The sequence below is a fragment of the Miniopterus natalensis genome, chromosome 2 (assembly GCF_054644295.1).
Source record: "Miniopterus natalensis isolate mMinNat1 chromosome 2, mMinNat1.hap1, whole genome shotgun sequence".
Taxonomy (NCBI): domain Eukaryota; kingdom Metazoa; phylum Chordata; class Mammalia; order Chiroptera; family Miniopteridae; genus Miniopterus; species Miniopterus natalensis.
Window position 1 is genome coordinate 112698557 of NC_142082.1, and position 13520 is coordinate 112712076.

The 13520-nt window shown below is 48.9% G+C and overlaps 2 protein-coding genes across 3 annotated transcripts in view; both read left to right on the forward strand.

The window, feature by feature from the left end:
* The first annotated feature begins 1768 nt into the window (after nt 1–1768).
* POC1B (POC1 centriolar protein B) overlaps nt 1769–13520 on the forward strand; it is a 90800-nt gene continuing 79048 nt past the window's right edge. The window contains exons 1-2 of one of the 2 annotated variants that reach the window (XM_087814502.1): nt 1769–1849; nt 2450–2534. In XM_087814502.1, coding sequence (XP_087670628.1) covers nt 1835–1849; nt 2450–2534 — 100 coding nt within the window. In that variant the 5' untranslated portion in view covers nt 1769–1834. The remainder of the gene's footprint in view (nt 1850–2449; nt 2535–13520) is intronic. The other variant, XM_016215240.2, reaches the window with a different exon arrangement.
* Nucleotides 3010–4885, forward strand: GALNT4 (polypeptide N-acetylgalactosaminyltransferase 4). The gene has a single exon (XM_016215248.2). The coding sequence runs from the start codon at nt 3010–3012 to the stop codon at nt 4756–4758; it is 1749 nt and encodes a 582-aa protein (XP_016070734.2). The 3' UTR covers nt 4759–4885.

A 13520-nucleotide genomic window follows, 5' to 3' on the forward strand; every position in this document is an offset into this window, starting at 1 on the left:
AATAAGTATGCATGACATTTATTTATCAATTTTTCTGTTAAGCATGTGAGTTGTCTCCACTTTTTGGCTACTGTGAATAATGCTGCTATAAACACTGTGTACAGGCATCTGTTCCAAGTCCCTGCTTTCAGTACTTTCGGGTACATACCTAGGAGTTAACTTTTAAAGGAACCGCCAAACTGCTTTCCACAGTGCTGTGCCATTCTATTCCCACCAGGATTCAGCATTATTTTTAAGTATGTAAGGCTTAAAAAAAAAGTCATACCTAGACTGGGAATAAATAACAAGGCTTAGAGTCCTGCCACTTTGCTGACAAGTTGCCGGTATCAGCACCCTTCATGCATCACCTCCTGGTCTACAGCAACGCTTTTCACTGTACACAGCTGAGGCTCCCATAGCAACCCCTGAAGGGGCTTGTTCCATGTGTAGGGCCCTGGGTCCCATCCCACATACGCTGAATCAGCATCTCTGGGAATGGGGTCTGCTGAATCATCATTATGTGTGCTAAAATATGAGGCTCAGAAACCTAGATTGTTGAGTTCTGGAGGGCAGGGAAGCTATCTCAGTCACCGTTGTGTCCCTCAGAGCCACAGAGCGGACATTCAGCAAACATATACTCAGATTAAATACTGCAATCTAAAGTTATTCCTATCTGCCTGCTAAGTGCAATATTCATTAAAACTGAATTTTATCACCAGACAGCAGTTAGAGAAACTGTAATTAAGGTGTGCAGAATACCTTTCATTCGCATAGAGCGTGTATTTTTCCAGCTGTGGTCTATTATGCCATCTTATGCTGCCAAGAATTCTGTGTGTAATTTTCAGTTGAACCCTCCATGCTTTGAGGCAAGGTGCAAAAAAATAGGGACTGGGAATCGGAAGAGCTGTCTCTGTGTGGTCTTTGACAAGTATATATAAAATATGTGAGAATGAAGTTTATAATTTGTAAACGTTGGTAACATTTGGTAACACTGTCACCTCCGCAGTGTTGCTGAAACTCAAGCGGTATTATGCGTGAGGAAGCCTGGTGTGGAAATGGCTGTAGTTACTATGTGGCCTAATCATTCAAACAAACAAAAGCTCATTTCTAAGTCTTCCTAAAGACTTTACATATGCTGCTGTATAAACTGGCTGCTCTAAAACACACAAAAGAGCAGACTGGAAAAGAAACATAGGAAAACATTAAGCGGATGCACAACATTCATTCATTCATTCATTCCATTTATCCAGAATCTATATTTACATCACGCAGGGCATTGTGTGAAACATGGTAATTAAATAAACTCAAATCTGTTCTCCAAAGGTTTAGTTCCTTTGCGTACGTTAGTAACTCACAAGCTTCCCGCGTCAGATCCAATCTCCGTCGGCCGTCCTCACAGGCTACGGGACCTCCTGAATTCGCACGCGCTGTCTCTTTAACGAGTAATAGAGCTCCGATCGCATCGATCAGAGTCTTTACCCTCTAGCTCCCATCAGTCTCATTTCTGTCCCGGTGACTCCTCTCCTTCTGGGTGTCAAGCCGGGTGGAAAACGAGTGTTAATAAACTTTGGCTTTGGTGCGTGTTCGCACCTGACCGTAGGGCGTCTCGCTTGCGAGCTTGAGGTCGCAGGGCCGTCCCCGCGCCGCGGAGCCTCGGCGCTCGGCAGAGCCTCGGCGCTCGGCTAGCCAGGCCTGGAGCGCGGGGCGTGATTGGGCCGCCGTTGTTGTAGTGACCGGGAGGCGCCAGCGCTCCCGGCAGACGGTTCCGGGCGCCGCACGGTCCCCCATCCCATCCCGCCCCTTCTTCTCCCCGGTTCCCCCCACCGGCAGGAACCGGTGGCCCACCGCTTCCCCTATGGCCTCTGTCCCGGTAAGGACGGGCTGGGGAGCGACTGCCCGGAGCTGGTCCCGCGGGCGGCGGGGCCAGGCCGGGGCCGCGCCCGCACCTGGCGGGAGGTGGAGGCAGGTGTCGGCTGCGGGGTCCAGAACCTCTGGCTCCTCGCCCCTGGCCCCGGGCGCCCGCGTCTCACCCGGCGCTGCTGGGGCGTCGGGAGCGCCCAGCTTGGCCGGGCCCGGGGCGCTCCGGCCGGGGCTCGGGGGCTGCAGTCTCATGGCCCCCAGAACCCTCGGGGGGGTTCCGTGGAGCGCCTGCGTCAGAATCGCCGGGAGGTTTCTAAAAAGCGCCCGAGCCGGGCCCGCCTGGCACTGCGGCTGCGCGGCCGGGCCTGGGCACCTGCATTTCCCACGAACTGCCGGGGGCGGGGGGGGCGGGGCCCGCAGGTGCGCTGGGCTCTGAGACGCGGGAACCGAGGATTGTGCCCGCTCTGCGGGGGCAGGTGGCGCCCGCGTGTCCCGGAGGGCTCCCCGCGCGCCCTGCGCGCTAGCGGACCCCCGAGGGGCAGCCTGCCTCGCCGACGCCCGACGCCCAGGCCTGCGCCTGCTTTCCAAACAGGACCGCTTTCCTTCCCAGGAGGACCCGGTTCTGGAGCGTTATTTTAAGGGCCACAAAGCTCCGGTCACCTCCGTGCACTTCAGTCCCAACGGCAAACAACTCGGTGAGTTTTCTTCTCTGTTTTCTTTTTGTGACGGGCAAGCGCTCGGCTGTCGGAGCCTCGCCCGCCGCCCACGCTGGGCCCCGGGAGAGCCGCCGAGGCGGGCGGGCGGGCGGGCGGGCGGGGAGCCCGTGGGCGCTGAGCCGGCGGCGGGCTGCGCCCGGCCCGAGGCTTTTCGCGCCCGAGCCGCCAGGAGGAGCGAGAGGGGAGGGCGGGCTGGTCGGCGCCGGAGGGCGGGGCGCCGGCGGCCAGAGAGTTTGTGAAAAGTTGTGAGGCGCGGGAGGAAGTGCGGCGCGGCCGGAGCCGGGCGGAGGCGGTGGCCCGCGGTGCTCGGTGGCCCCGGGAAGCCCGGCGGCGGGAGGGGAGCCGAGGGCCCGCGCGAGAGGAGGGTCCCGGTGGGAAGCGCGCGCCCACCTGAGCCGCGAGCCCAGCGGCGGCCCGCAGCCCCCTGCGCGGAGACCCGCGCCCGCGCCCGGCCATGAGGCTCCGGGCGGCCGCGCGGGGCACCTGGGCGGGCAGAAGCTGCCTGCTGCTGGCGCTGGCGGCCGTGGCCTACGTCCTGGCCGAGCTGTCCGTGTCCACCTTCCACGCCTCCCCCGGAGCCGGCCCGGCCGGGGAGCGGGGCCCCGGGCAGCCGCGGGGCCCCGGGCGGAGGGCGGAGGACGGGTCGCGGCCGCTTTACGAGAAGCCCCCCGCGGACGCCCTGGCCCTGGGGGAGTGGGGCAGGGCCAGCCGACTGCAGCTCAGCCCGGCCGAGCAGAAGCAGCAGGAGGAGCTGCTGGAGCGGTACGCCATCAACATCTACCTCAGTGACCGCATCTCCCTGCACCGCCACATACAGGACAACAGGATGCCCGAGTGCCGGTCCAAGACCTTCGACTACGGGCGGCTGCCCACCACCTCGGTCATCGTGGCCTTCTACAACGAGGCCTGGTCCACGCTGCTGCGCACGGTGCACAGCGTCCTGGAGACCTCGCCGGCCGCGCTGCTGAAGGAGGTCATCCTGGTGGACGACCTGAGCGACCGCGCGCACCTCAAGGCGCAGCTGGAGGCCTACGTGAGCACCCTGGCGCGCGTGCGCCTCGTCCGCACCCAGAAGCGCGAGGGGCTGGTCCGCGCGCGGCTGCTGGGCGCCAGCTTCGCCACGGGGGACGTCCTCACCTTCCTGGACTGCCACTGCGAGTGTAACTCGGGCTGGCTGGAGCCGCTCTTGGAGAGGATCGGCCAGGACGAGACGGCCGTGGTGTGCCCGGTGATCGACACCATCGACTGGAACACCTTCGAGTTCTACATGCAGACCGGCGAGCCCATGATCGGCGGCTTCGACTGGCGCCTGACCTTCCAGTGGCAGTCGGTCCCCAAGCAGGAGCGGGAGCGGCGCAGGTCGAGAACCGAGCCCATCCGGTCGCCCACCATGGCCGGGGGCCTGTTCGCCGTCAGCAAGAAGTACTTCGAGTACCTGGGGACCTACGACACGGGCATGGAGGTGTGGGGCGGCGAGAACCTGGAGCTGTCCTTCCGGGTGTGGCAGTGCGGCGGGCGCCTGGAGATCCACCCCTGCTCGCACGTGGGCCACGTGTTCCCCAAGCGCGCCCCCTACGCGCGCCCCAACTTCCTGCAGAACACGGCGCGCGCCGCCGAGGTCTGGATGGACGGCTACAAGGAGCACTTCTACAACCGCAACCCGCCCGCCAGGAAGGAGGCCTACGGCGACATTTCCGAGAGGAAGTCGCTGCGGGAGCAGCTGCGGTGCAAGAGCTTCGACTGGTATCTGAAAAACGTGTTTCCGAGCCTGCACGTCCCGGAGGACAGGCCGGGCTGGCACGGCGCCATCCGCAGCCTGGGCATCTCCTCCGAGTGTCTAGATTACAACGCGCCCGAGAGCAACCCCACGGGCGCGAACCTGTCGCTGTTCGGCTGCCACGGCCAAGGGGGCAACCAGTTCTTCGAGTACACGTCCAACAGGGAGATCAGGTTCAACTCCGTGACGGAGCTGTGCGCCGAGGTGCCCGAGCGGAGGACCCACGTGGGGATGCAGAACTGTCCGAAAGACGGGCTCCCCGCGCCGGCCAGCATCGTTTGGTATTTTAAAGACGACGGGACGATTTTCCACCCGCACTCGGGACTGTGCCTCACCGCCTATCGGACCCCCGAGGGCCGGCCCGACGTGCAGATGAGAACTTGTGACGCCCCGGATAAGAGTCAGATCTGGAAGTTTGAGAACTGAAGGAGCACAGCAGCGCTTTGCCCGGGGCGGGTGGCGTGTTCAGGGAAGTCAGAGGCGCCTCCGCCACGATGGTGTTTGATCCGAAAGGGCCCCGGGGTGGTCCGCGGTGGCAGCGCCGAGGCCCGCGGGGGGGGGGGGGGGGGCGCGGGCGGCGCCTGGCTCTTGGGGGGCTATTTCAGAGCTCTGTCGGGCGGCTCCTCCCCTTGGAGAGGGCGACTGGGAATCAGGATACACAAAACATGGAAGTGTCAGACGATACTAAAGAATGTAACAGTTCAAGTAAAATAAGAGATGATGTATGTTGATGGGTAAGTTCACTGCACGTCCCGTTTTTAAATAACACGCATAAAAGTGCAGTTTGAGCTACAGCTGTTTTGACTGTACATAGAAGTTTAATTTCTTTAGCCAGCACATTAAGTTTTAGGTTTTATTTTTTTTATTCTTGTTGTTTTTTTGTTTTTTTTTAATCAAATGGAAATCAGAGAAAGCTGATTTTAAGGAGAAAGGCCTGGTTTAGATATATGTGTCATTAGAAGAGGGCATTAGTTTGAATGTGAGGTTGGAGGTCTTTTTAACGTACAGACATCTCAGAAAAATATACCCACACCTGAATGAAATGGGGAGATCTTTACATTCCACACTTTGTAAACTTGAGCTGTTGGACTTCACTGATCTATTTTGATACCTCAGATAGCTCTGGTTTTGTAGCCTGTCCTGTCTGTGAACTTGTTTGTGTGTTAGGGCATTTTCCGATTGCACTTCCTTAAGTTATGAATGTACTGGGGAGGGACTCACTGAGAATACTGTACTTCCTTACCTTTGTTAATGCTTAATCACTTAAAGTAAATACAGTTGAGGCCTCTCTGAGCTCAAAACCCAACTGTGTTTACTGAAATGTGTGAAACCGAAAGTGGGCCCCTCTGTGCAGAGGCTGTGGAACTCGCCTGTGCGTTCTTGCTGATGAGGGCATTTCAGGACTTATCTTAAGAAGACTAGGGAGAAAAGCCTGTCTTGACAGTGGTGAATGCCGCCTTCCAGCACGTTTTTAGCTGCTACCACCGAACCTGGCACTTAGGCAGCTTCGGGCAGTGGGAGAAGGACTGAGCGAATGAATAGCTCAGCCCAGGAGTGTGACTCCGGTCAAGTCGTTTGACCAAATGACTCAGTTTGGGCCTCAAGTTTTCTCATCTGTAAAATGTGGGTGCTGGACTAGATCTTGAAGATCCCTTCCAGCTCTGCAGTGTTACGATGATGCATTATATCAGTCTCAGATTGAATCATTGTGCAATCTTTACAACACTTTTTATCTCTTCATTTTAACACAGGTAATATTGTTGAGCAATTCAGTCCAGTTAGGAAGCTGGAAAAGAGAAATGACTGTAACGCTTAAGTGAGCTGAGCTCACCTGGACCTGGTTTATTTTGCATTGAGTGGAAAGCTATTGTGGTCAGTGTTTGCATTCATTTCATTTTGACAATTGTTGAACCAGTTTTTGTTTTTATCTTTTAATCTTTCAAACTGTAAGTAATCTTTTGGGCTAAGGATGTAAATATTTCCCAAACTAAATAATTTGAGAAGTAAGCACACTATTTTTTACTGATTTTATTCCATTGTTATATCTAGAAATCACTGGCTAAATTTAGAATTAAATTTTAGTTAGTTCACTTTGGTCTACATTTTTGAAAAATGTATGCTTCGTAAAGATTTAGCTCTTTTCGGTGTCTACTTAATGACCTAGAGGGTAGCAACTTTGCAAAATCTGAAATTAAGAGAAAAATGTTGAGGCTAGCCATTTCAAAAAGTAAAATTGCTCAGTGTCTTGAATATTTTGTTTCTTTTTTTGCTTCTTAAAATGAAAATGTGTTATTAGCTTTCTGTAAGTAAGTTATCTGGCAACCTTAAAGATGAACAAAGAATTGCCCAGATTCCCTGTGCAGTGTGCATGGCCCGGGTGTAACTTAAGGAGGACTTAGAATAGTGCTCTGAATTTTACAGAAGGCTTGACTGACAACAGATATTCTCCTAAACCCACCCTCTTCCCTTGCTCAGTCTGTCTTTTTTAATGATTAAATTACCTTTTCTTTTAAACTTATTTTTGTTGTTCTTGGTAGCACCTCCTCAAGTGGGAGAACTAAAATAGATATGTTCTGGAAGTACTTACTGGAATTATTTTTATTCCAGTATCTTGCTGCTCATGTCAAGAGGGAAAGGGAGCATTGAAAAGTGAAGGAGTACTGTACTTAATTCTCCACTTTTGGTCTGAATTTCAGGGTGTGACCTATTCATCTTTTTGTAAGAAATTTTAGGGTAGTGCTTTATTTATATGAATAATTTGGAACAGTTAGGCTGTTCATTCCTCACAATACTGTAGGTAACAGTATTGTGACTCACAATACTGTAGGTAACAGAATGAGACTCACTTTTCATACATAGGCATTTCCAATTTAATTCCAAAACCACACCATAAAACTGCAAACAAAATATGTTTTGTTGCCCTACTTCTAATTCATTGGTACCAAAGCTCTCTTTTGTTGTGGACAATTAAGAGTTGACCTTTTAAGTTAACTTACATGCTTAATAACAGTTTTAGTAAAATATTTGCTAGACACAAAGTTCCAACTTTAACTGGCCAGTCACTGTGTCATTTGGTATCCAAGTCATTTAAAAAAAAAAATGATAAGTTGGTCGTCCGCAGGATCTATAACTCAAAATAACTTGTTTGTAAAAGAAAATTTGTATTCATTAGATGTTGGCAAATCAAACTTTCCTAGGTGGAAGACAAGGTTATTTTTTAAGTTATGTAGTTGTAGTTGATTTAGGATCTCAATTTGAGTTGATAAAATACTTAGCTTTGACTTGTCTCTTTGAGTTGCTGTTTTAATAATATTTTTAAATGAGCACAAAGAATGTTGAGGTTCAGATTAATCTGTTTTGAACGATGAATTTTTTTCTGTGTGATGAGTGGTTTCCACCCTTTTTTCCTTTTGTTAATGGTATTTGCCATGTTGATTAAGGCATAAAATAAAATGTGTGCCTAATTATTTTTGCAAATGGATTCTGATTATTTTAGTCTGTGCGGTCACTGTTCCTGGGTGCACATTTATTGATGGTACAAAAGTAAGTGAAGCTTGTAATCCTTTTACTTCATTGAGAATGCAGACAGTACAATATAAAGAAGTCAAGTTTTCTGTATTATTTTGCCAGATGTCATAAACCAGCAAGTGTTCTGAAGTGGTGGTAGTGCTATTTATGGCTGGGAATAATCAGGGATCTCTGGGACCCACTGAGGGCACTATAAAAGAAGGCAAGTGAACACCTGGGCACATTAGCACTCATTTCACAACCCTGGGCTGGAAAAAAAAAGTCTGTCCTGTAGCCTCACACTTTCTCAGCCTTCCCTCTGCATCACCCTGTCCCGTCAGTACCATCTCTCTTCCTCTTCAGTGACTCCTAACGCCCTGCACTCCTGCCTCCCCGCAGCCTGGGAATTACTAGCCTAAGGACTCTGCTTTATATATTAGGTGTCTTATAGCCACACTGAAGATATGCATAGTTGAGCTAAATATATTTTCACTGATCTCTTGTTTTTTTATACTATTTAAAAAGTTGCTATAAATACATGTGTTATAATCTTGCTCTTTTACTAGGTGACTGCAACCCTGAGCAAATCATTGCATGTCTCTGTGTTTGTTTCTTGAATATGAAAAGCAAACTGGAAAATCCATAGAGACAGTACATTAGTGGTTGCCAGAGACTGGGGAGGGAGGAATAGCAAATGATTGCTAATGAGGATGGGTTTGGGGGGGGCAGAGGGAGTCGTGGTGATGAGAATATTCTGGAACTAGATAGTGACAATGGTGGTGCAACTTTGGGCAAAACACTGAATTGTACACTTTAAAAGGGGGAATTTACATTATGTGAATTGTATCTCAGTTGAAAAAAAAAAACCTCAGGGTAAAAAAGAGGCTGGAGAATTTCATGTGTCCTAGAAAATATTTCTCTTTTCTGTGTCCCTCTGTGCGTACTAGACTTTATAACAGGCCAGCATGATTTATTATTAATACTTGAGTCATTTTGGAATTTAGTAGAATTAAGAAACTTAGATATAATGTGAATCTCCCAGCTTATTAGGCTGCTGGAGGAAATCAGTTGGTATTGAAGTTTTTCCTAAAATTCAGGAAAACCTCAATTAATGCTTTTTAACAGGATGTGGAGATTGTTTTAAAAGGTGAATGAGTTCCTGAGGTGTATAGGTTGTTCATGGCAGAACCGAAGAGTAAAGAAGTCCCTACAACTTGCTAATAATCAGGTAACTACTTTCCCTTTCATGCCCAACCTGACCCCTTTCTCGGGCTGGCCTGGGAGAGAGGTCTTCTGCAGGCCCCAGTGTCCTCAGCTGTCTGGTCAGCCTTCTAACCCATTTATTTGCACTTACCTAATCCTGTTCAACGGGGAATGGGAGGTACTGTGTTTTTTTCAGTAATCCTTTATTTAGTTACTGCTACTGTGTGCCAGATGCTGTCCTACGCTTGAGTATACAAGAGGAAGTTAACAAAGCAGGTGTGCTAGGAGTGGCATGAAGAATTCACAGTCCAGAGATAGAGACAAAGAGTAACAAGTGCACACACAAATTATATGCAGGTATACAACTTGAAACAGGAAAATCATTGAATGCTGTCAAGAAAAGGGACAGGGTGCTTTGAGGGATAATAACTGTGTCAACATACTAAAGTTTATGGGTCAAAGGACACTTCCCTGTGGAAGTTAGATTTAATGCAAGACCCGAAGGAGAAGTTAGCTAGGCAAAGACAAGTATTGTGTATAGAACAGCATATGTAAAAAGGATGGGAAAGAGCTTGTCCTCAAGAAAACAAAAGGCAGATGAATCTCAGAGGGAAGGTGGGGGTGGGGGGATAAACTAAGAACTTCTATGCATATGTGCATAACCCATGGACACAGACAATAGTGTGGTGCAGGCCCAGGGGGAGAGGAACAATGGGGAGAAAAGGGGGACATTTGTAATACTTTCAACAATAAAGATAAATTAAAACAAAAATAAATTAATTAATTAATAAATTAATTAATTAAAAATAAATAAATGGCAGCCAGCATGGGTAGAGCCTGTACACCAAGAAAGAGAACTTTGGGAGATGAAGTTGCAGGGGGAGGCAGAGTAAGCTTGCGTAAGGCCTTGGAGGCTAGGAGGCTGTGGTGGGTTAAATGGTGGCCCTCCAAGAGATATGCCCATGTCCTAATTCCCAGGACCTGTAAATGTGACAGTACTTGTAATAAAGGTCTTTGCAAATGTAATCAAGTTAAGGATCTTGAGAAGAAATAATCTAGAATGATCTGGGTGGGCCCTAAATCCAATGACTAGTGTTCTTATAAGACACACACAAAGAAGATAAGAGAAAGCCACATGAAGCCGGAGGCAGAGAATTGGAGCGACTGAGCCACAAGCCAAGGAGCTCTAGAAGGTACCAGAAGCTGGAAGGGGCAAGGAATGAAATCTCTGCAGTCAGTCTTTAGAGGGAGTGTGGTAGTGCCAGCACCTTGATATAATACTTTCAGTCGCTACAGCTGAGAGAGAATAAATTTCTGTTGTTTTAAGTCTTTAAGATTTTGGTAATGTGTTATGGCAACCCCCCGAAACTAAGAGGCCGTGTTTTAGGATTTTGATCTGAGAGCTGTGAAAGGTTGCTGAAGGGTTTTAAGGAAGGGAGTGATGTGATCCAATTTATACCTCAAAAAGATCACTGCGGCTACCATTGGGAGACTGAACTATTAGTAGAGAAATCAAGAGCTATTGTAGTAATATCAGCAGGTGATGATGGTGGTTCAAACTAGAGTGGCAGTCTTCAAAGTAAAGAGGTGGTCTGGGAGTTATAGCATACAGATGGCATTTAAAGTCATGGGACTAGATAAAATCACCTGGGAAGAAACTAGGACATTGAGGGCAAATGGCCCATGTCTGAGTCCGGAAGATCTCCAACCTGTAGATCAGGGGAGGAAATAACAAAAGAAACTAAGAAGGAAGAATCCGAAAGCTAGGAGGGGAAGCCAGTATAGGGGGGTGTCAGGGACGCCAAGGTGTAGAGGAGGGTAGAATGTTGAAGGAGAGACGACCTCAGGTAGTCCTGAGAGAGAGAGTGGGGGAGGGGCTGTCACAGAATTGAGCCCTGGTGGGCGGCGTGGAAGATCCCTGTGCAATTAGTGATGGTGAGTTTACAGTGTTCCCAGTCTGTCTGAGATTGTGTCCAGCAGTTCTTTCTCACTGGCACAGAGTCTCAGAAAAGGCAGAGGGATTGGGATTTTTCCAGGCTAACCTGAAGGAAGGAGGGAGAGCCAAGGGATTGAATAGATGTGTAAGACGGGAATTATAAATAGGATAGTTAAATGAAGATGGTAAAACGGGGCCTAACGGAGATCATAGGACAATGGATTAGGCTTCGGGATGAGGCGGAAGCTCCTGAACACGTGAGCTCTAAGGAAAGCAAGTTGTCAGAGGACAGCAAGTCTCAGTTAGCGATGTGGGAAGTGTTCGGGTCCTGCTGGCGACAAGATCCAGGGCATGACCCGGAGGAACGGGTTGCTGAGGAAGCGCGCAAGGAAAGTGTGTGGAGAGCCCCCAGTGTCCCCTTGGTCTGAAACGCTCCTCAGCACCTCACTCCTGGCTTGGCTGGCTCCTCCTTGGCCTTCATGCCTCCACTGAAAAATTCTACGGGTCACTCCATTTGAAGTAAATGTTCTGTCCCACACAAAATTCTCCTCATGACTTCCTGCTTTACCTTCCATGTCTTCCGTGTTTGTTTCCCTCTTCTCCACCTGAATACAAGCTCCCCGAGAGATTTTTGGCCTATTCTGTTACCTAGCGTTTCCCCTGCCCTACTCACAATGCCTTGCATGCCGTAGGGGTGAGAGCCCTTGAATGAACTGGCAATGCCAAGACTTGCGATGGAGAGGGAGGCTGTCCTGGAGGGGTGAAGTGTGGGAGGGAAAGTGGTTGTTGCTTGAAAGGGTTTCAGCAAACTTGGTGTCCCCAAGCATGGCTAAGGGTTAAGTAGTTAAGGACAAGCAGGGACTTTCATAGGAAGATGTGGATATGAGGGTGATCATCTAATGGGAGCTGCTCTGGTCCAGTGGTCACTTTTGGGAAGGAGAGAAGGCATGGGTGTCAGGTTCAGCTTGGGATACCTAGAGCGTTATGGGAGTGAGAGCACCCGGTGATTGATGACCAGAGGAGCCCAAGGCTTATACTTCTGGTCTTGATCGGAGAAAACAGAACATGAAGCATGATGGATTTATTTATTTTTAGCTTTTTTTTTCCCATTAGAGTTGACATACAATATTATATTAGTTTCAGGTGTACAACATAGTGATTAGACAGTTACATACCTTACAAAGTGATCTCTCATAAATCTAGTACCCATCTGGCACCATACATAGTATTACAATATTAATGACTGTATTCCCTATACAATATTTTACATGAGGAATCCTTCTTGATAGCCTTCCTTGGGTTTCACAGGACAGGTTGCGAGGTGATCAGAGGAGTGAGAGGAGAGGGATGGGAGAAAACAATAACCTGTGAAGTGTTGCCATCCCTTTTTTGGATGCAGAAACTGAGAGTTCAGTTAAGTTTCCTGAAGCTATCTAGCAAACGAGCTGCAGAGCCTGGCCACGCCTCGCTTGGAGTCGGACTCTGGAGACACGCTCTTTTCCATTAGACCAGTCAGGCTCTTTCCCAGAGGGCAATGCTCAAGTTTATACAAACATTAGAAGAGCTTAGAAGTATTTTCACATAGTTTGCAGAATCCGAGCTGCACTTTAGAAGTTTCCATTTAAAATTATCAAATTTTAATATTGAAGTTCACAGTTTTTCCCCTTTTTCCTTCAAGGTCATCCTGTTAACTCAATCCCTGTTTAACATGCTTAGGTTGTTTGTAGAATAAATGATTGTAAAGAACAAGTTAACGTCTTGTTTTCTGACTGATTAGAAGCAGGATTAAATTTGGAATTTTTAAGTTATTTCCTCACAGTGAAACCATAATAAAAGTTTTCCAGAAATTCTTCTTCTGATATGATTCATGATGGCAGCCTGTGTAGTAGCTCTGTTGAAGCTTCTCCTACTGTTACAGTTTTAAAAATTACTCCCGAGTGCTAAACTAATCTAGTGTACTCCCTGAGCAGTAGTAGCAGGGTGCAGTATTTCTCAAATTCTGATAATATCTACCCCCAAAGAATGTAACCTCCTAGAAGTATGCATTTAAAGGTCCCCAGTAATTCTAATGGAGACAATTCATAAATCCCCAGAGCTTTGGGTTATTGATAAGTGCCCAGGATTTGGAGTCTGATAAAACTGGGTTTAAAAATGGAGCTGTAGCCTTGGCCCATGTGACTCAGTGGTTAGAGTCTCCCCCGTGCACTGAAGGGTCCCGGCTTCGATTTCCCATTTCAAGGGAATGTACCTGGGTTGTGGGGCCCATGCCGGAGGCAACCGATCGATGTGTCGCTCTCACATCAATGTTTCTCTCTCTCTCTGTCTCCCCCTCCCGCCCACTCTAAAAAAATCAATGGGGAAAAAATACCCTCCAGTGAGGATTGACAACAAAAATTTTTTAAATGGTGCTCTACTACTTTCCTTCTGTGTAACCTTGGACAAGTTCCCTACCCTCACTAAGACTCATTCCCTCATCTGGGGGAGAGGGACCATTGTATCTGTCTGCCCTGTTGTGAGGAGTAAATGAAAGAAAGCTTGTGAA